Raw genomic sequence first — 20,863 nt, forward strand, 5'->3', positions numbered from 1 at the left:
TTTTGCTACTCTGATTGGGTGATTTTCACTGCCTTGTCTTCAAGTTCACTGTTCCTTTCTTCTGCTTCATCTACTCTGCTTTTGAACCTCTATAGGGTATTTTTCAGTTCAGTTGTTGCATTCTTCAACTCTGTGACTTCTATTTGGGTACTTTCTTATACTTTCTATCTCTTTGCTGAAGTTCTCACTGTGTTCATGCATTCTTCTCCCCATTTCAGTGAGAATATTCATGACCATTACTTTGAACTCTTTATCAGATAAATTACTTATCTCCAATTCATTGTTTTTTTTCCCTGAGGTTTTATCTTGTCCTTTCACTTGTTTTACTTTTTTTCTTTTCTTTTCTTGATCATCACTTTTTTTAAAGAACTTTTATTGAAATATAAATGACATACAATGAACTGCATATATTTAGTGTACAGTGTGATTTTTTTTTTCTTATTAGTAATGTGTATAAGGCAATCCCAGTCTCCCAATTCATCCCACCCCATCCTTGTCCTTTCATTTGGAACATATTCCTTTACTTCTCCATTTTGCTTCCTCTGTGTTGCTTTCTATGAAGTAGATGAAACAACCACCTCTTCCAGTCTTGAAGGAGTGGCCTCATGTAAGAGGTGAACATTTTCATTCAGCCCTGACTCAACTTCTAGTTGTCTTTTAAACCTCTGTACTTGTCCAAGCAACCTATTATATTTTTACTAGATTCCAGTAGTTGAGGATGTGCCAAGACCTGTCAGTGTCCCAAAGGGGAGGATCTCAGTCACCCTCTAGATCCAGGCTAACTGGAAGCCAGACCTTCAGACATCAGCTTTTTATGCAAATACACACAGTCCTCTGGGACCACACACATAAGCCCTACCATCCACCAGGGCTAGGTGATCTGGAGGTGTCCCCTGAGCAGCCATCACAGATATCAGGTCTCAGGATGATTGTATAAACTCTCTTCTGGGTGATACCTAAGAGCTGCAACAAAGCAGATGAAGAGCGCCAAGATGCCATTCTCAGCTTATATTCCTTGAGAGAGACTAAATGTGTGTCAAACCTGAGAGCTGCCCTTCAGGCTAAAGGACAAACAAATAGGCCTCCTTCAAAAAAGGACTGGGGAGTGCACTTCAGTCCACAGTCTGCAGTGCCCTGGGGGTGGTAACCTGCCAAGAATCATCTCGCCAATTGCCACAGTCCCATGGGATCCAGGAACACAAGGCCCCTGGCCACCAGAGCCACGTGGTCCAGGGGTGTCCCCTGGGTGGCAACTGAAAAATCTGGGCTCCAGGCACAGAAACCAGGGCACTGGGTGCATGCAAAGCTCCCCTCCAAGAGACACTGGCTTCCAGAGCACCACAGATGGTGAGTGCAAAGGTAGCACCCCTCTGAGGTCTCAGGAAAGGTTTACAGTCAGCCCTTAGCTGTGTGTTTAAGTAGAAGGCTGCTCCTCTGGCTGCAGCTATAATAATCAGCTAATAGGCCTCTGAGCTCCTGGGCCTGTTACCTCTTGCTGTGCTGTGGGGGTGGCAGCTGTTTAAGAGCTCTTTCTCTGTCGGTCACATCCTGTGGGTCCCATGACGATAAGCCCCACTGGCCGCCAGAGCCAGGTGATGTGGAGGAGTCCCTTGGCAGCAGTTGCAGAAATCAGGCTACCGGACCAGGATGTGAGCTACTTTCTGGTGACATGTTACAGCACAAAAATCGGGGCACAAACGTGTGCAAAATTATCCATCCAGGAGACACTGATGCTCAGAGCACAGCAAAGGGAGAGAGGAAGACCACCCCCACCCATCTGCATCCCGGAGAGCATTCCAGCAGGCTTCTAGATGCTATGTTAAATTAGATGCCGGCTCCTCCAGCCAATGCTTTAACATAAGCAGGTGAGAGTTCTTCCTTTAAGTCTGTAGCCAATGGGCTGCTCTGAGCTGGACCCTGGGATGGGCAGGTCTAAATGGGGGAGCCCTTACAGATCTGCGTTGCAGATTGCTAGTCTTGTGGGTCTCGAAGCCCAAGGCCCATTGGTTTTCAAAGCCAGAGGTTTTGGGGGGCTCATCTCTCCAGTGTACATATGTGCCATACGTTGGGATGCCTGATGTGGGGTTCAAACCCCTCATTCCTCAAGGCGAATCTCTGGGCTTCGAGTTCCCTCCCAGTTGTAAGATGCACACTAGGGGTGGGATTTATGTGAGATTGTGTCCCAGCCTCTCCCACCTGCCTCAATGTGGTTTTCTTGTTTGCCCAATGTGACATTGTCACTCAGCCAGCCTCTACATTTTTTAAGAAGAAACGGTTCCATGTGTACCTGTTAGTGTGTCCATGGGAGGAGGAGAGTTCGGCATCTTCCTGCATTGCCGTCTTGAACCAGTCACACAAGGACTTTTAATACACTGTTGTTGTTTTTTTAACTCCAGCTGTGGCTTCAGAGCTGAGTTGCAACCCCGGTGTAGAGGCCATTTGTAATCACAGATATCAGGAGTGATGACAGAGTTGAAGGTATTCCTTATTAGAATACCAGTACAAGAGAATCCCTGACTCACTCTAAGATTTTCTCTTTTTAAACTTGGGATATTTGTCTCTCTTCTTGTTGCTATTTCAGGGGAAAGCACTGCCAAATGGAGTTTTTCCATATTTGACTCAAAGGGGATGGAGGGTAGAAGTTGATCCTTGTTATAACATCAGTGCCAACAGTTGGCCTGGTATAAGTGTTCACAGCCAGATTTTTGAATTCCAGTAACCAGGAGCCCATAATGAAAAGACTCCTACAAATCTCTCTTTCTCTCTCTCTCTCTCTCTGAGGCCTCTGGCCAAGCAAAGTAGGAACCTTTGATCTCCTCTGGAGCCAAAAGGGTCTGAGGATGGAGCGGAGACAGACAAGAGTCTTGGTAAAGAACTCAGCGGGGTGCACTTATTCAAAGCACATCTGAGATGAAATCTCTCCACTGCTGGGTCTGCCAGACCGCTCCAGCCTGGGGCCAGGGCAAGCTGGATCTCAGAACAGTTGCCTGTTTATTCTACCACATTGCAGTCCGTTGGTGACCGGCCAGCTGGTCTATTTGCCCAAAGAGGCCCAACCCAACCACAGCCACCCTCCCCCAGGGGCCTTGGCCACTCCCTGAAGAACCTCCCTTCCTTGCCTTCTGGGGGGGACTGGTCCTGGACTGCTTTTATTTTGTCAAACCCCTCCGTACATAAGCAGGATGTTTCGAGACGCTCAAGATGGCCAGGGGTCTGCTGTGGTGGCCATTGGTCCTCACTTGGAGGGTAGTTCTGACCCATGTCTGTGGACCTGCTTTTGCCAAGGCTCTGGATAGAGCCCAGGACAGCTGAAGCCTCCCTCTCCACCCCCCACAAGAGAACTTGGCTACAGGGAGTGCACACTGGTAGGGGTGAGGTAAAAGAGATGCCTTCACTTTTTAAGGGTGTTTCTTATTAGAGTTTTAAGAAATCTTCCCTGATCCCAAAGAGTTCAAGGGAGAAAGGTGAGTCTCATAGATGGGGGCCTTACTCCCTTTGCAGAGCTCTTCCCAGTATCCTAAAGGCCAGGGTAGGTTCTGAAGAAGAATCTTCTATGGAAAACAGCCTGTCCATGATGAAAGGTCTGTTGGGTAAAGTGTTCATGAGTGAAGACCTCCCATTGCTCCCTCCAGACTGAACAGAAAGATGCACAAGAGCAGGTGTTCCCTTGATCAATAGAGCCAGTGCCTGCTCCCCTGGAGCTGAGTTCACCCCAGATGCAAAAGTCCTAACATCAGAGGATAGAGATTAGAAAACCTCAGGCACATTGAGAAAGTCCTCCACACAGAGAGGCCCCTTCTTCTGGCTCTTTCACACATCCCTGCTTGGCCACTCCCCAGGCTCAGCTATCAACATTTCACTACCTGCCTTTGTCAGAGCTCCCTGAGGGCTGCCCAGCACCACTCCAAACTGACTTTGCAGTGGCCACCCCTTTTGTCCCTACCTCCCCTGTTCCCTAAGCCATGCTGGGCAGCTCCAGCCAGGCAGAGCAAAGCAAGGCTCGGCCGGTAGCCAGTCCCCAGAGCAGCAGCCCTCCCAGATCCCAGCGTCTGGCTCCAACTGGGGAAGAGAAGCCCTCATCAGAACGGCAGGACCCATGGCTTAGAAAGCAGAGCATCTGTCCTAGAGCTTCTTCACAGTATCTGTGGCACCTCTGCTGTACCCTCTACCGATCTGTGAGGAAAGACTCTCTCTAGCACGCAGTGAAGGGGTTCCACGATAGGGCTGGAGGTGGGACTTTTGGAAGAAAAGGGTTCCCCAGATTATGATGCTAGAGCTTTATGCTACTTACAGATCCCTTTTCTTGCCACTGTCGTCATAACCCATAGTCCTAGATTTTTCCCCTTTCCACCATGGGTCAGAGGGAACTGGAGAAGTGCATTTTACTCCACTCCACCTTCAGCAGAACTCTCCTGCCCTGGAGAGAAGTTCTTGATTAAAAAATCACCAGGAACCAATTGCTGAAGATCCTTACAAGCGAGAGAACCACTGTACCCCAGTGGGAACCCACCAGATACTGTGTTCAGGCTGCTATCCATACAGTCACAGCTCTCCCTGCCAATCGCAGCACAGGTACACACAGACATGAGAAGAAAAGGCCACTGGGAAACTCATTTTGTTAAAAGCATTTCTAAAAGCTTGGCAAAGATGTGACAATATGGGTAGACCCAGAGGATGTTCTGCTAAGTGAGATAAGCCAGACACAGAAGGACAAAATGCCGTATGATCTCATTTATATGTGGACTCTAAAAGTTGTCCAATTTATAAGGCAGAGTGTAGAATGGTGGTTGTCAGGGATCCGGGAAGAAGCACATGGGGAAATGATGGTTAAAGGGCAAAAAGTTTTAATTTTGCAAGGTGAATATGTTCTGGGGATCTACTATACAGGCTAGTGCCTATAGCTAGCAATTCTGTATCTTATACTTAAAATTTTCTTGAGGATAAAACTTATGGTGGGTGTGCTAGCGATAATATAATAATAATAATAATAATAATAATAATAATAATGGCAAAAGGAAACCTTGGTAGGTGATGGATGTCTGTAGCCTTGATAGTAGTGATGGTTTCCCAGGTTATACTTATCCCCAAACTTGTTAAGTTGTGTATGTTAAGTGTGTGCATGTCATTCATACATCAATGAAGAGGTTTTAAAAATTTTGGAAAAGAAAAGAAAAGAAAAGAAAAGAAAAGAAAAGAAAAGAAAAGAAAAGAAAAAGGACAAAATTGTTATAAGGAAATCCTGAAAGGAACTTGCTTGCTTGATTGCTTAATGGAAAACGCAGGGCAATAAATTAGGGGTGCCCACCCTCTAGGTTCCAGCAGTGCTAGGGTAGTGTTCCCAGTAGTTTACCAATAGATACTGGCTTTGTGATTCAGGAACAAAAATTAGAACTCTCGGGAATTTTCAGGAACTCCCCAAATCATGCTATTTTTTAAGTATTTCTAAAATTAATTATACTCTTTACTCATGGATATCTAAAAAGTTGTGTAATAAAGGAGAAATATTAAGTTTAGTCATATTTATGAAAACTGTTGTCTATAGCAAATATTAAAACACTAGAAAACACCAGCAAACATTACTGTGTATTATTTAAATAACGTAACATTCAGATCTCTTAGTGAGATGTTAATTAGTTAACAGCACTAGTCAGAATCATACATTGAAACTGCTCATTTCAAGACACATTTTGCTTCCAGAGTTTATTATTTCTTGGAACACCATTCATAAGATTTGTGTAAAGTACACAATTTATTAAAATGTATCAAAAATTAGTAAAATTTATTACTTATTTTATTTGCAACAATTACCATTAGAAACAGGCAGGTCACAGACACACACTTGCAACATGGCTATAGCTTATGGATGACCAACTGTGTAGATGTCACTGCTTTTCATCTTCGTGTTGCTGTCCTGGTTTCTGAAACCATCACCCTTAACCTTGGACTCTATGTACAGTGTTTCCTGTGCTCACATTTCACTGGGCTTCAATGGATTCCTTCAAATGAGTAACATCTCTACGTTACTCGTAAAGCTTTAATTCTTGCAGAAGAATTATAGCTCTTGTTTTCCTAACTTTTCAACTAGTTTTTCTCGAAATTTGGAAAAACACAGAAATTTCCCAAGCAATGCTGGGAAAGAATTCTCACATGGAAATACTAGTCAAGATGCACTTCAGGCCCGGTGGGAAAGGCCCACCAGCAGGGCCCCTGGAGGGGAAGTAGGGAGCTTGATGGGGGTGGCGGAGGCGGCAGAGCTGGTACTTTGGGGCTGCAGCCAGCCTCAGGGCAAAGCACCTGGGAAAACAGGAAAGCATAGGCCCGTCTTCTGCAATTTAGCCTTGGCTAGAAAACATATTGAGAACAGAAACTGCCAGCCTTTTTTAGTAGTTAGTGAAGAACCTTTAAAGAGAGAAGAACATTGATAAGGTGCTTGGAAAAGACAAATCCTGACCTAACTGTGATGACTTGTCAGAGAAAGAAGGAAAATATTAGGAATATTGACACAACTGTTTACATCAATTAAAGCTAAAACAACACCTGTTTCTTATCTTGATGTCATATTTCATATTTTGTTGAGTTTCTGCCTAGGGCTTTTTTTACGAAGGTCAAACACCTTTCTGATAATATGGAGATATGTGATTTTTATGGTTCCAAGGACAGTAGATGAAGTCTTGAGACAGGTCTGCTCTTTGAAACTACACTTGTCAAAATGTTTGCAGGAAAAAAAAAATCTGTTAAAAACTGTAAAATTATAACAACATAAAAGTCATGAGAAGTTGATTTATTCACCAATTCTAGTGATAATTTTTCACCTGGACATTATTAACAACTCTATTTCACTTCATCTCTATAAAAGGACTTTACAAGTTTCCTTAAAATTAGGAAATTAGCTAAAAGCACATTTCCTATTGTAAAAACAGATTACAAGGAAAAGAAAGGGACTCTACAAGAGATTAACTTTAGAACTGCTAGAATCCCAGTTTGTTATGACTCAGCCCTCAGCCCTTTGTCTCAGGTTTTGCACAAATGAGGAAGGTGCCTGTCCTAAAGAGCATTGGGATGCTCAAGGCTGGTGTGGATGATGCTTGGGGCCTGGAGAAAAGGGACCACCAGGTCCAGGATACATGACCACAGTCTCAGACCAATCTCTCTTTGGAAAAGTATCAGAATCCTAGAGAAGCAGCAGCTGCAACCAAGAGAGGCAAATCAGGACAACTGTCCTGTCTCTTTAATCTCCTTTATTCTGGGGCAGTTCCTCAGTCTGTCTTTTTTTTTTTTTTTTTTATGACTGATGTTTATGAAACATAAAGAGCATTTATTTTGAAGAATGTCCCTCAGTTTCGCTTTAGCTGATATTTCCTCAAGATTACAGATTCAGGTTCTGTATTTTGGGCAGGAATACCACAGAAATGATGTACTCTTCTGGGAGCATCATATCAGGGGGCACATGATACCCATTTTTGCTGTAACTGGTGATGTTAACATTGACATCTCGTTAAGATGGTGTCTGCCCGGTTTCTCCACCACCAAATTACTGTTTTGCCTTTGTAGTTAATCTTTTGGGGGAGCTACTTTGATCCTCTGTGCGTATCCTGTCTCTCATCACCCACTAGCTCTTTAACATCCATTGATGATTCTTGCCCGAAATGATTTTAATTATGGGGGTTGCCAAGTAATTTTCTGACTCCATACTCTTTCCTACATTTATTAGTTGGCTTTCTACGATCAGAAAGAGCTTTCCCTTTTCCCCATTCATTCATTCATCCATCTATCCAGCCATCCATTCATCCAATCACTCATTGGTATGGACTCACTGATTCTTATTTTATTCTATGGCTTAGAGACTACATAATAAAATCATTGTTTAATGTCAAGTTGTCTTGGATTTTGCCAGTGGGAGCCCCTGGAACCTGGCTGCTGTGGTCTGTGACTCGTCCGCCACACAGAATGACTATGTTCACTCTTGGAGAAGTGCCTTATTCCCCAACATGGGAAAATGTCCCAGCCCCCAAGCCCTAAACATCAGCTATTTCTCCAGGGAGTCCCAATTCTTTTTATTGGAAAATATTTAGAAACCAAGATCTGGATGCTAGATGCTGAGTGTGCTCAGAGGGTGTGGTATTCACTTAAAATATCGCGATATGGTTAAGTTCACTTGTTTTTTGTTTGTACTCCATTTGGGATTTCCCACTCTCCTTATTGGTTTTACCATATTTGTGTTTTGAGCATATGAAACATAACATGGTTCTAAAAGTCTAAATTATAGAAAAACGTGTGTAGTTTGTAAAGTGTCACTCCCCCGCCACACCCTTCTATCCTGTTCCTATACCCAGTCCTTTCCACCCTATTCCCAACCACCACCACCCATTGGTAACCAATCTCATTAGTGTCGGATTAATCATTATGTTTCATTTTGAAGAAATGAACAGATACATGTATCTTTCCCCCTCATTTCTTACCTGAAAGGCACATAACTTAGATGCTGTTTTTTCCTCTTTTACACGGGAAATCACTCCATATACATTCAAAAAATGGTCCTACAGCTGCACTGCATTGGGTGGACCACTCTCTGATGTCTGAGCTTACTGTTTGTTTCCAACATTTTACAATTACAATCAATACTGTAAAGAATGATTTTGTACGTAAGTATTTTCTCGTTTTTGGAGCTGTAAATTTCCTAGAGGTGTGATGACTGGCACAAACAGAAAATGCACATATAGTATTTTTAGATATTGCCAGTCCTGAAAAAAATTGGACCAGTCTGCATCCCTACCATCAAAGTAAGAGATTGCCTGTTTCCCACAGCCCTGCCGACCAGGATCTGCCTCCATACTTTTTAATTTTCGCCAAGTTAAGTGAAAAGTGATCCCAGTAGTTTTAATTTGCATCACTCTATGAGGGAGGTTAGACATTTTTTCTTTTGTTTAAGAATATTGCGTCTTTTGCCCATTTGTCTATTGGGCATGTGCTTTTTTGTAAAACTTGGCTATGAACTGCATTTACCCTTCAACATGCTGGGCAGAAGCTAGAAGTTCTACATTTGCTTAACATTTATCCTCTTCCTTAAATTTTTCATCATAAAATCTTAAAGCGTGGTCACATGTTAGTCCTTGATATGGGCGTGGTCACTGTGAAAATTTTATCAAGCTGTACATTTCTGACTTTTACATTTCTAAAAATGTATTTGAAAAACTCTTAGTTGATTTACTTCTGTGCTAAATTATCGTGTCTTGTCTGCCTAATGCTTAAAGGAAACCTGGTGACTCCCAGAATCACACCCAAGTAACCCTGACACGAATCTAAGAGGAAAAGGTGACCCTCTGGCAGAATGACATATGTGAAAGGTGCGTCCACAACACAGCACACACACACAGGGTCATCCTACTTCCTCTCCGTGATGCCTACTCCCGCCAGCTTCTAAGACCTTGCCAAGCTGGCACCGCTCGACAGGTTCTCCTAACTCACCACCTACAGGAAAGGATTTATCCAGTGGGCAGCAGTAAGGACCCCTATTCTTTAGTGTTTGCTTGCAATCACTTCTTTGTGTCCCAACAAGTGATGCCTCTCTGTTTCAAGGGTCATTTTCTCCACAATTTTCAGGGATGGTAGAAAGAAACAGGTAATCAAGCCTATTAAATGTTATAAGCTCCTTAGAGAAAGACTCAGAAGGACTTGGATTTTTCCACCACTCTCACACACTGGGCATGGTGAGGTTCGTTAGTTAGGTGTGTTCTCTCCTAACCTCGGCCTCTGGAATCTCTGTTATGAGAGAGATGGAGTAATCCAAAGAAAACTGCTGTGAGGGGATGGATGGAGGGATTTTTTTAAAGATTACTTGTCGATTTGCTGTTACCTTTCAGGACAGTCCTGGCTGAAGTCACAGTACACACACACACACACACACACACACACATACACATACACACATTTTCCCTCAGCCTCCCCCACTTTGAGCAGCATTGAGAGTAGAAGCCATTCCTGTGGCAAGAACCCAGGCTCTCTGAGGATCACTGGACGTTAGTTTGACCCCCAGTTTCCGACAGTGTACTGGATGGTCCACACTTGTGTGGTGCAGGTCTGGAGAACAAGCACGTAGCCACCTGAAGTGTCTCTCTTCATCTCCAGACATCGTTTGGTGGCTCTGTTTATAACGGCTCTTCCCTGGGTGGAAGGAGAAAGACTGAAGGTATTGAGGTGCCCTGGTAGAGCATCATGTCCCCGCTGTGCTCAGAGACAAGCCCGAGGGCCCCTCACTCCTCTGCCAGCCATCCAGAGGAGAAAAGGATCTGAGTACAGAGTGACACCACCCCGTGCGGTGCTTTCTCTCCTAGCCCACGGCGAACTAACCCTAGGCCCGGGAATAAGCAATGCTGTGCTGGGTTCCTATGTTCTCATCCACCTCTCCTGAGCTGGAAGCATCAGGTGCACATGGTCGGCAAGATAGGATGCAGCTTGGAGAGCCGTGGACCTTCTCCGCTTGACCTCCTTTCTATGTCTTCACCCTTGAGCCTGTGAAACCCATCAGAACTCTCCATCCCTGGAGATTCCGTTCAGGAATCTCAGCCTATTTTCTCCACCTGTTTTCTCTGGGGACCAGGGCAGTTCCTGCCTCTGCTGTTACGGGGGCTTCACCAAGGTTTACTGCTGGGAACATTCAGGGCTTTAAAGCCAAAGAGTCTGGGTTGGATCCCCGCTCCACTACGAAGAGAGAGATGTGGGCAAATTACCTAAGTCTCAGTTTCCTCATCTATAAAATGGGTCCAGAGTTGATATCAGGGTTAATGTAGGGGTTAATATTTACTGAGCTCTGTGCCTCACATGGAAGATGTGCAACAGATGTTAGTTTACCCTGCCTCTTCCCATCCTAACGGGGGACAGGGGAGGGAGGGCATCCTTCTCTGTGCTCCCTTGTGCCCTCTCCAGTGCCCCCCACCTCTTTGCTCCTTATCTGCTCACCTCGACACTGACATGCCATCTATCCTGTTCTCTTCTCCTAACTCTTCCCTCCCCACGCCCCTCTCCACCCCTTCGCAGGAATCCTCCTTGGTGAAGTGGTTCCCTTTATCCTCACAGTTCACAGCACCCATGTGGATGTCTGGCGAGAAGCTGGGATCTCACTGCTCCACCTTGATGGCCTCGCCCTCATGTTTTCATAACACCAAGCAGTGCTGCCGCTCTATGTCCAAATCTCTGCCCCCTCTCTGACCCCTGCCTCCCTGCCTCTCATCTCTTCCAATCACAAACTGCCCCCACCAACCCTACTCCCCCAATCTCACCAACCCCCGCCCCCGCCCACCCCCGGCCACACTGGACTCCCTCTGGCCGCCACCTCCCCTCCCTGGGTGTATCCATCCAGCCTGGGTCACTCACGGCTGCCCTCCCGTTCTTGAACTCCCCCCATCACTCCTGCCACTCCTCTCTCTGGGCCCTATTCCCGGACCACAGAGCGCTCCTGGAGAGGGTCCACCCATCAAGCAGCCCTGGCCCCAAAAGTGCCTACAGCAGTCTGGCCTCAAAACTTGGCTTACTCCTTAGGGTTCCTCTTCCAAGCCTCCTTAACATGCTTTTTCATCAGCCCCAGCCCTTGACCTTCACTGTCACTAAATGCCTTTATTTTTCCCTCAGTCAAGAAGACCTTGCTTCCAGCCAATCTAGCCCCTCCCAAATGCCTTGAGCAATCTCGGGGTGGTGCTCACGGTGGTCTCAAAAGAGCTGCCCAGCCTCTGTCTCTACTGTCAGCCCCCTGTGCTCAGAGGCCAGCCATCATTGATCCAGAGAAACACCCTTCCTGTCTGACATCCTTCTCTTATTTCTCCCTCTTGGCAGATTCATTTTCTACTGACTTTAAATATATCCAAATGTCCCAGGATTCACGGGGAAAAAAACTCCTTAACTCGACCATCTTTTTCAACCAACATTCAGTGTTTTTCTCCCTTTCAGAATCAAACTTCCGAAGCAGTGAGGCAAGATTCTGTGTTTGAATCCTGGATATTTACTACACTTGGGAATATTATTCGGCTTTTCTGTGCTTTCGTTACTTCACAGGTTAAGTAGAGCTAATGGTAATACTTCTCTTATAAGATCTGTGTAAGGACTCAATTAGGTAATGTTTAACCCAGTGTTTGGTATATAATATGTACTCAGTAAATCTTGGCTATTACAATTTATTGTGACCTTGTAGGTAAAAATCAATAACCTTTTTTTTTTTTCTATTTTCTCTCCACTTCCATGTGACATGTACTCTGGCAATATTCCTCACGTGTCTTCGCACTCTTCCCCTCTGGTTTTCCTTACATGTGCTCATCTGCATCTTACAGATTTTTACTTTGGTTTTTATTTAGGGATTGTGGCCTGCCATTTTTTAAAAGATTTTTTGATTCTTTTTCACTTTTACGAAAAGAATATGTGCTCATTTTTTTTTTAGCCTGAGATAACACTGTATATACAGTTTTTATATCCTGCTTTCATTTTTATTTTTGTATTTTTCAGCCATGCTGTGCAGCATGTGGGTTCTTCCCTGACCAGGGGTCCAACCCGTACCCCCTGCAGTGGAAGCACAGAGTCTTCAGCACTGGACTGCCAGGGAAGTCCTATACCCTGCTTTTTAAATTTAACATTATATCATGTGCATTTTCCAATGTCACTGATTTTTTAGAAAATACACTTTTTGAGAATGTAATTTGAATGACTACATAATATTCAGTTCAAGGGATGAATAAAAATCTCCCCTACTGTTGGACATTTAATTTTTCTGAATATTTTGCTATAACTATTAAGATATTTTCTATATTAATCTTGATCCACATTCTATATTAGTCCTTAAAATATTGTCTTAGGAACTTTCCTGGTGGTGCAGTGGTTAAGAATCTACCTGCCAATGCATGGGACATGGGTTCGAACCCTGGTCCAGGAAGATCCCACATGCCGTGGAGTAACTAAGCCTGTGCACCACAATTACTGAGCCTGTGCTCTAGAGCCTGCAAGCCACAACTACTGAGCCAGCATACTACAATTATTAAGCCCACGAACCTAGAGCCCGTGCTCCACAACAAGAGAAGCCACTACTCACAGCAACTAGAGAAACCCCACACACAGCAACAAAGACCCAATGCAGCCAAAAAATAAAATAATAAAATAAAAGAAAATAAATAATAAAATAAGAGAAAATAAAATATTGTCTTAAAAGAGAATGTGTCTTAAAAGGGGCATAATCAATGTGGGGGTTCCGGTTAGTGTCAGAGCTTTCTAGAGCTGTGCCCCCCAGCACTTGTGAGGGCCCTCCCTCAGAGATCTCTTCCTGTTCACTTCTCAAACCCAGCTGAGTGGCCTCCTCCTTCCCACTATCTCTCCCGGAGACCCTCTGCTGTCACTCCATCCAGAAGACTTCGGAACAATGACCGTTGCTCACATTCTCCCTTATATCAGCTGAGTCTCTCCTCTCCCCTCTCTGCTCCGCGTGTGAAAGTTCAGATGCCTCCAACCGGCCTTATCTCTCCAAACAGGTCCCTTCTCAGCCACTGGCATCATCTCTCCTTTGGTTTTCAGAGGTCAGAACCTCCTCTGGTTGACTCGAAGCATTAATTGTGGAATTGGAAGAAGACAAAGGAATTATCAAGTCTTCCCTCCTTCTCAATTCTGGGAAATACCTTTGGTAACTTTTTAGCAGAATGAATGTGTGAGTTGTGTCTACAAAGGAAGTAGAGCACCAAAGGCACTCAAGATTCCATCAAACATCATTTTCACATCTGAAAGAACTGTGGCCCTAAGAGATAAGAAGGATATGAAAGGGTTAGAAGGAATGAAGTGACTTAAACCTGACTTGAGATCAGGTAAAGCACCATGAGTGTCTCCCTCTTTAACTTTTGGAATTCTTGACATAGTGATCATACAAAGGGACCCAGCCTGGACATAAGAGTGGTGGGCTGAATTCCGCTGTGTCCTGCAGCTCCAGATCTCACACCAGCCAAGATCCGTATCCTATCAGCAACTTCAACCCACTAAAAAAGTGAGTGATCTTCCAAAATGCTCTTGAAAAGGCAACTTTCAAAATGTTTGGGGTGTCATCATTGTTCCTTTAGCATAAGTACGTGTACTATCTGGAGATTTAGAATAAAGTTGAGATGCAAAGGGAATCAAACACAGAATAACTGCTAAAGATTCTGTGTACATTTGCTATTTTTAAGTACTTACTATGTTTAAGAAAAACTGTCTTACCGATTAACCTTGTGATACCAATTTTAAAATGTGTAATTAAATAAATCTGTGATTTTATGTTGAAATTTTACTGGATTGCAAACACTTTTGAAACATGTAATGGAACTTAAGAATCATTCGATTTAAAGTCAAGGTAACTGAAGTTCTTAAAAAAAGGAAACAATGTATTAAATTTATAAATACAATCTGTAATGTTTAAGGAAATTTATTAAATTAAAAACTCCCCTTTAAAGTTCTCAAAAGTTTGGGACTTCCTAGGTGGCCCAGTGGATGGGAATCTGCCTGCCAACGCAGGGGATACGTGTTCAGTCCCTGCTCCAGGAAGATCCCACATGCCGCTGAGTGATTAAGCCCATGCACCACAGCTATTGAGCCTGCGCTCTAGAGCCCGCGAGCCACAACTATTGAGCCCATGTGCCGCAACTACTGAAGCCCACATGCCTAGAGCCTGTGCTCTACAATGGGAGAAGCCACAGGAATGAGGAGCCCATGCACCACAATGAAGAACAGTCCCCGCTCCCCGCAACTAGAGAAAGCCTGTGTGCAGCAACTAAGACCCAACACAGCCGACAAATAAATAAATAAATAAATAAATAAATAAATTTATTAAAATAAATAAATAAAAATAAAATTCTCAAAAGTTCTCATCACAAGGAAAAAAATTGTAACTGTGTGTGATGACAAACATTAACTAGACTTACTGTGGTGCTTATTTTGCAATATACATACAAATTATGTTATTATTCTGTGCACCTGAAATTAGTATAATGTTGTATGTCCATTATGTCTAAATAAAAATAAGTAAATAAGTAAATAAATAAAACACTACAAATGACTTTATACTCATAAATTTGAAGCAGTGGAACAGTTTTTCAAAAACCACAAATCACTAAAACTCAATCAAGAGGAAGTAATCTGAATAGCCCTATGTCATTTTTTTAAACACCAACTCATAATTTAAAAGATTCTGAAAAAGAAATATCTAGGTCCATATGGTTTCCCTGAAGAATTCTGGCAAAAATTTAAAGATGGATTAACACCAATTAAAGACAATCTCTTCCAGAAAATCTCTTCCAGACAATGCCGCTTCCAGAAATTAGCCTCTCCTGTAATACTTGTCAACATTATAATTTTATCAACAGGAAGAAGGAACACTTCCCAAAGCACTTTATGAGGCCAGTGTCACTCTGATACTAAATCCAAAGATGATAGTATCAAAACAAAAACAAGAACAAAAAAAGCTGCGGACCATTATCTCTAATGAACTTAGACCAAAAAAATTCAACAACATACTAGCAAAATTGTGCACATGGGTGCATACATGTTTTCCTACACACAGTCCATAGCCTTCTTTAAGGGGGTATTCGCTTTAAGTGAGCAATTACTGTTCGCTTGTCCATGTCTCTTAAAATGTGAACTTAAGCTAACACAGCACCAAGATGCTCAGAGTCAGGTTCACAGACGAAGCATTACCGCCCTCCCCTGGGACATCCCATTCCTGCCAACGTGGCTTAAGAACAAAGCTCCAACACATAGTAAATTCACACGTAGACCGTGGTCAGCCATGTCCCTCATGTCACTGTCATGTGACTTCTGCCGGATTCCCTCCACCCACTTCTTCATCGACGATGATGCTAAATCAGGGCTTGTACATCAGTCCCTGTCGATGTTCAGCCCAGGGCTCCAGACTCTCTGATTATCGTTAATAGTAAGGCTAATCACAACAGCTGGTAGTACTGAACGCCTTCTATGTGCCAGGCACCGCGCTGCATGCTTTACACACGTGATCTCATTTAATCAGCTCAAGGCTCGTAAAGCACTTCATCTCTGTTTTAGAGATGAAGAAACTGACTCTCAGAGAGGATAAGAAAATAGCTAATGGTGACTGAACTAGGATTCCAAGCCACACTCTTAACCGTTAAGTTACAACAGAGTCCAGTGTCTTGGCCCCTTGGCCACCCTGCCTTGGTCAATAGACTCAGCATTTTATGCTCCATGTTTCATGCCTAAGACTAGACAAATTTCCAGGCTTTTTGCTATAAACTGCCACAAAATTAATCTCTCTAAAACACTACCAGATCAAATCTGAACCTCTCAGACTATATTTTAATATATCTGTCTTCAAAAAAAAAAAAAAAACCACGTGACTCACCTGTTTAAAATCCCAATGTATGTGCAGTCTGTATTTGACTGCCTTGGAACATGGCTCTAAAGTGGGCTTCTCCTCTTTGCCAGGGTCTGTCAGACAGCGATCATCAGTGTTTCTCTCAGCAATCAGTGGTCCCACGTAGAATTCCCCAGTTAGGTGGTAGTAGACGTTCTGCAAGAGGACGAAGAAGTCTGCCGTGGACACTCGGTGGTGGACACCCTTGACCTTACACAATGCATAAAGACCGCTCTTGGGTGCCCTAGACACCCAGTCACCTCAGGGGAACCACTGAACTTTCCTGGGTAACCTCTTCCCCCTCCCCACCCCCCCCACCCCCATTCCTTATTCTAGAAAGAAGACCAGGCACAAGGAAGGGACACTAGCCTGCTTCCTTCTATACAAAGGCTCTAATAGAATTATTTCTTGCATGGATGAGGGAGCTTATCTTTGAAAACAAAAACAACACAATTGAACTTCAGATGCTGTCACTATAAGCCCCAGCTAAGGGCTTGTTGTCAGGAAACATTTCAAATTCTCCATCTCTCACTGCCTTGCTCAGTGACCTTGGACAAATAGGTTGTTTTTGTGTCTCCATTTTTTTCATTTCTCAAATGGAAATGCTATCTGTCCTGCCAACCTCAAAAAGTTCCTGTAGGGCAACATGCAAAGTAACATGATAGGTGGAAAAAGTCCCCTGGGTGCACCCCCCACATGGTGCCAGACATCTCCTACCCCCTGGAGGGACTTCCCTTCAGCCTCTCTCTTCTCTAGCCCCCTGTTTCCTTCTCTATACAAGGGGCAGTGGGGGATGGAAGGGGCGGTGGGAGGAGGGGGAATGGAGAGGATTGGAGGTTGTTTTCAATGCAGATATGACCGCGGAGAATGAATGTGCCAGAGCACAGCCTTTCTACCCATTCTCCTGGTACCTGAAACGAAATGACTTCTCACATGAACTTGGACGTGCTTAGCTACACGCACAGGTTCGGGCTTCATCCTTACCTATCACCCGGGATGCTCTGCCTCCCCATCATCATCTAACACCAAGTCCAGATCTGGCAAAGGCTGCCGGGGCTGAGCCACACAGACTCACCCTGCCGGGGCAGGGACAATACCTGCGGACTGTACTGATGGCAGTGATACATGATGGGGCTGTTGCCTGGAATAGCTCCCTGGTCCAGGCAGACACTCTCATCCAATGGGTTTTTCATCTGAAGGAGCAAAACACATGGCAACACTGTTGGAAAGAGGCGGAGGATGAAGGTCCCCAAGCCTCGCCAGGCCCCACATTTTGCCCAGTACTCCAAGGATGCCAAAGGGAGTGGGGGTTTGGGACCTTGGCAGCTACTTTCTAAGCTGATGTGAGGCTCTGCTGTGATGCCCACTTCCTGGGAACACCCACCCCCTCAGACCACCCCAGCACATATGAAGAAGGAGCTACTATGCCTGCATTCAGGTGCGTGAGGCCACACAGCCCACTTGGCTGAGAAACTGTGAGGGTCAGAGCACAGGCTACAGTCTGCAAAGTAAGGAACCAGAAGTGGGGAGAAGGAAGTGATGGGGACTGGAGGGCAAGAGAGGAAGGGAAACCGAGAGGATTCAAGGGCAAAAAGCTGAGGAAGGAGTTGGGGGTAGGAAGGGAATCGAGGAGGATGGGTTTTGGAAACCCTTGTCTGGGCTGTCATGCGACTCAGGTCTCCTTGTCTTATGCAGCCAAACATTTAAAATCTGAAATGCAATTTCATGAAACGTACTCTTCCATAGCCCACAATGCTGTTGATTGGCTTCAGGACTGGATAAACATTTTTCAGATACCAGTCAAAAGTTTTGCAATTCAGTTTCTTCCGGAGTGCCATTCTGGAAGAAATGTCTCCAAAATCGATTCCGGAGTTCTGTGAATAAAACACGGAGGACACTTGCGCCTTGTAACACCCTTGATTCCACCACAAGGGAATGGATAATACGTAAGTGAACTGATTTTTTTCCTGACTCCCTGTAAGATAACCTGGATCATTTATAGTTTTCCAGGGAAAGTGCAAGAAGCTTGACCCCTAGGAATTTCTGCCAGTGTCAAAGCCACTTGCAAGGCCTGTGGAGCGGGGTTTATGTCCCACCGTTAACAAGCTGATGCAGACTGCTTCTGTTCGAGATAATATTCACGTGAATCAGGCACACAATATTCCTGATGATGGCCAGGAAAGGCTTTCATAAGCAATATTCTGGCAGCAAGACTTGGAGGTTAAAGGAGACTTTCTAGAAGTGCTATCTGCAGGGAATCAAAGTGAAAGAATGCTTCAACCCAGAGCTACAGCTTAGGAACAGAGACAGCATGCCACGCCGGCCTCAGGAACTAGGGCAAATGACATGGCCTCCGCCAAGACGGTCATCCTCATTTGCCTGCGCCCAATAGGACTGCAGTTCCTGCTCCCACCATCCCGCACCCCAACCGCCATGTTTATGTCCTCATAAGGCAGTGAATCCATGTCTAACCCTGCCCCACATGGAATCTGCCAGTACAGATGAAGGACATGGAATCTAGGAGTGTCCTTAGTTTGAATCTTATCTCTGCTCTTACAACCGTATTACCTTAAACAACTTCCTTTCCACTCTGTGCTTCAGTTTCTTCATCTGTAAACTTAAAATAATAAAAATAAACCTTACCCCCGAGGTATGTCGTGATGAGTTGTGCGTGCCTGGAACTTCATCCTGGGACATAAATGCTAATGTCATTACCCTCACCCTGTCGGGACTTGAATTTAATTCTTTAGGGTTGGGATGGCACTTCGGCTCTATTCCTTTCCATTTCCCACCGTGACCACCACCACCTCCTCCTCCTCCATCCTTCTCCGCTTCTGCTCAATGCTGGACGAACCTGCAGAGGTACGTTCCAGGCCATGTAGACCATGTGTTTGTACTCATCCATCCAGATTTCGGCCACCCTCAGCGCGTTACGCTTCAAGGGAACACTCAGGTCCAGGGAGTAGGGCTTGTGGTGTCTCTCCAGGTGGGCAATCCTGGAGCAGGGCAAGACCTCGATGCTCCCACCACACTGCCACACCTGCAAGAGAAGGAAAAAGCAAAATCGCCTGGGCAGGCTAGACCCATGGCCAGTAAGGGCACAGCCTGTTGACACAGAGACCACACTCTGGAACCACTTTTTAAAGAGTGTAAGTTCAGTCCTCCTACCGCCATCTCTACGTGTCTCCCCAACGACTCATATAAAACAACCTTCTTTAGATGTCTACCAAACTGCTTCTCTCAGATAGTCCTTCGGGAAGTCCCCCTGAAGGGATCAGAGGAAGACCCCTCCTCCTTTATCCCCAAGGAAAATGCCAGAGTTGATAAAGTTGATGCCGAGCGGGCCCCATAGGGCTCCTGGGCACAAAGCCTTTCTGGGTCCCCCATTTCTTTGATTACAGGAAACAGCCTTCATTCAGCCTCCACGACCTTCCCTGTGTTCCTAAGGGCAGATTCAAATAGTTGTTCATTAGGGAAGGGAGGGGATGTGAGACCAGGGAGAAACAGTCTAGAGCAGCCTTGGGGCAGGTCCTGGTTCCCCATCAATAATCCACACGGCAACATCTTTGAGCTATTTTGCAGCTGTTGAAACCCCTCCAGGTGGGAGAAGTTAACGATTAACAACGGCATGCTGTCCACCAGCATGTAGACCCCAGGCCAGCTGGACCTGATGGTTGAGCATGCTGACTCCTACTTACCTCACCACCAACCCATCAGAAGGAGGCCCACGAGCTGACCACGCCCTCTTTGAACAATTATTACAAAACTTCTATCTTCTCCAAGGGGGGCACACATAGTTTTTCGAGGCAGGTTTCCGCTATGTCCCTCTTTTCCTGGCAAAGTAATAAAGCTCTCCTTTTCTTCTTCGCCCACATTCTGTCTCTGAGATTTGATTTGGCACTGGTGTACAGAGGCTGAGCTTTCAGCTTCAAAGTCCTGAGAGGTGCCGTGACCTGGCCCAGTCTCGCTGTACTTAGCCTCCTGTACCGGTTCTCTGTCCTACGTGCTGCATCTAAGGCAGCGTGGTGGACAAGCTCTCAGGGGCCCCCATGAGCCCTGCCTTCTGGCCTTCACACCTCTCCCTAATCCCCTCCCCCGAGTGTGGGCTTGCGATCTCCTTCTAACCAATAGGCTATGACAAAGGGGACAGTATATGCATGATTACATGTGTGTCATTATGTTACATAAGCAGGTAGTGTCCATCTTGCTGGGAGATGCACTGTCTTGCTGGCTTTGAAGAAGCAGGCCACCATAGGGAGAGGCCACACAACAAGACACTGAGGGCAGCTCCCACCTGAGAGCCAGAAAAAGCTGAGTGCTTCCTCCATCTGGAAGATTTGACTGTCAACTTGAACTGAGCACTGTCAACAAACACACGAGCTTGGAAGCAGGCCCAACCCCAGCCAACCCTAGATGAGAACCCAGCCCTGGCCGACCCCCTGACCTCAGCCTTACAGAAGACCCAGCTGAGCCAAACATGGGCTC

General features: G+C 45.1%; 1 protein-coding gene across 10 annotated transcripts in view; it reads right to left on the minus strand.

Annotated features, from left to right (window-relative positions):
• The window catches only part of GALNT8 (polypeptide N-acetylgalactosaminyltransferase 8), a 116,383-nt gene that overhangs the window by 58,889 nt on the left and 36,631 nt on the right, over window positions 1-20,863 (minus strand). For 5 of the 10 annotated variants that reach the window (XR_009048426.1, XR_009048424.1, XR_009048425.1 and 2 more), the window contains exons 7-11: window positions 19,233-19,418; window positions 18,947-19,066; window positions 18,115-18,252; window positions 17,476-17,571; window positions 16,367-16,534 (exon numbers count right to left, since the gene is read on the minus strand). Coding sequence is in view for 6 of the 10 variants with exons in the window: in XM_057702492.1 (XP_057558475.1) it covers window positions 16,367-16,534; window positions 17,476-17,571; window positions 18,115-18,252; window positions 18,947-19,066; window positions 19,233-19,418 (708 nt within the window). In the remaining 4 variants the exon portion in view is untranslated. Of the gene's footprint in view, window positions 1-5,492; window positions 10,162-11,308; window positions 13,763-16,366; window positions 16,535-17,362; window positions 17,572-18,114; window positions 18,253-18,946; window positions 19,067-19,232; window positions 19,419-20,863 lie in introns of those variants that run through there. The other 5 variants (XM_057702490.1, XM_057702493.1, XM_057702495.1 and 2 more) reach the window with 5 other exon arrangements.

The sequence above is a fragment of the Hippopotamus amphibius genome, chromosome 12 (assembly GCF_030028045.1).
Source record: "Hippopotamus amphibius kiboko isolate mHipAmp2 chromosome 12, mHipAmp2.hap2, whole genome shotgun sequence".
Taxonomy (NCBI): domain Eukaryota; kingdom Metazoa; phylum Chordata; class Mammalia; order Artiodactyla; family Hippopotamidae; genus Hippopotamus; species Hippopotamus amphibius.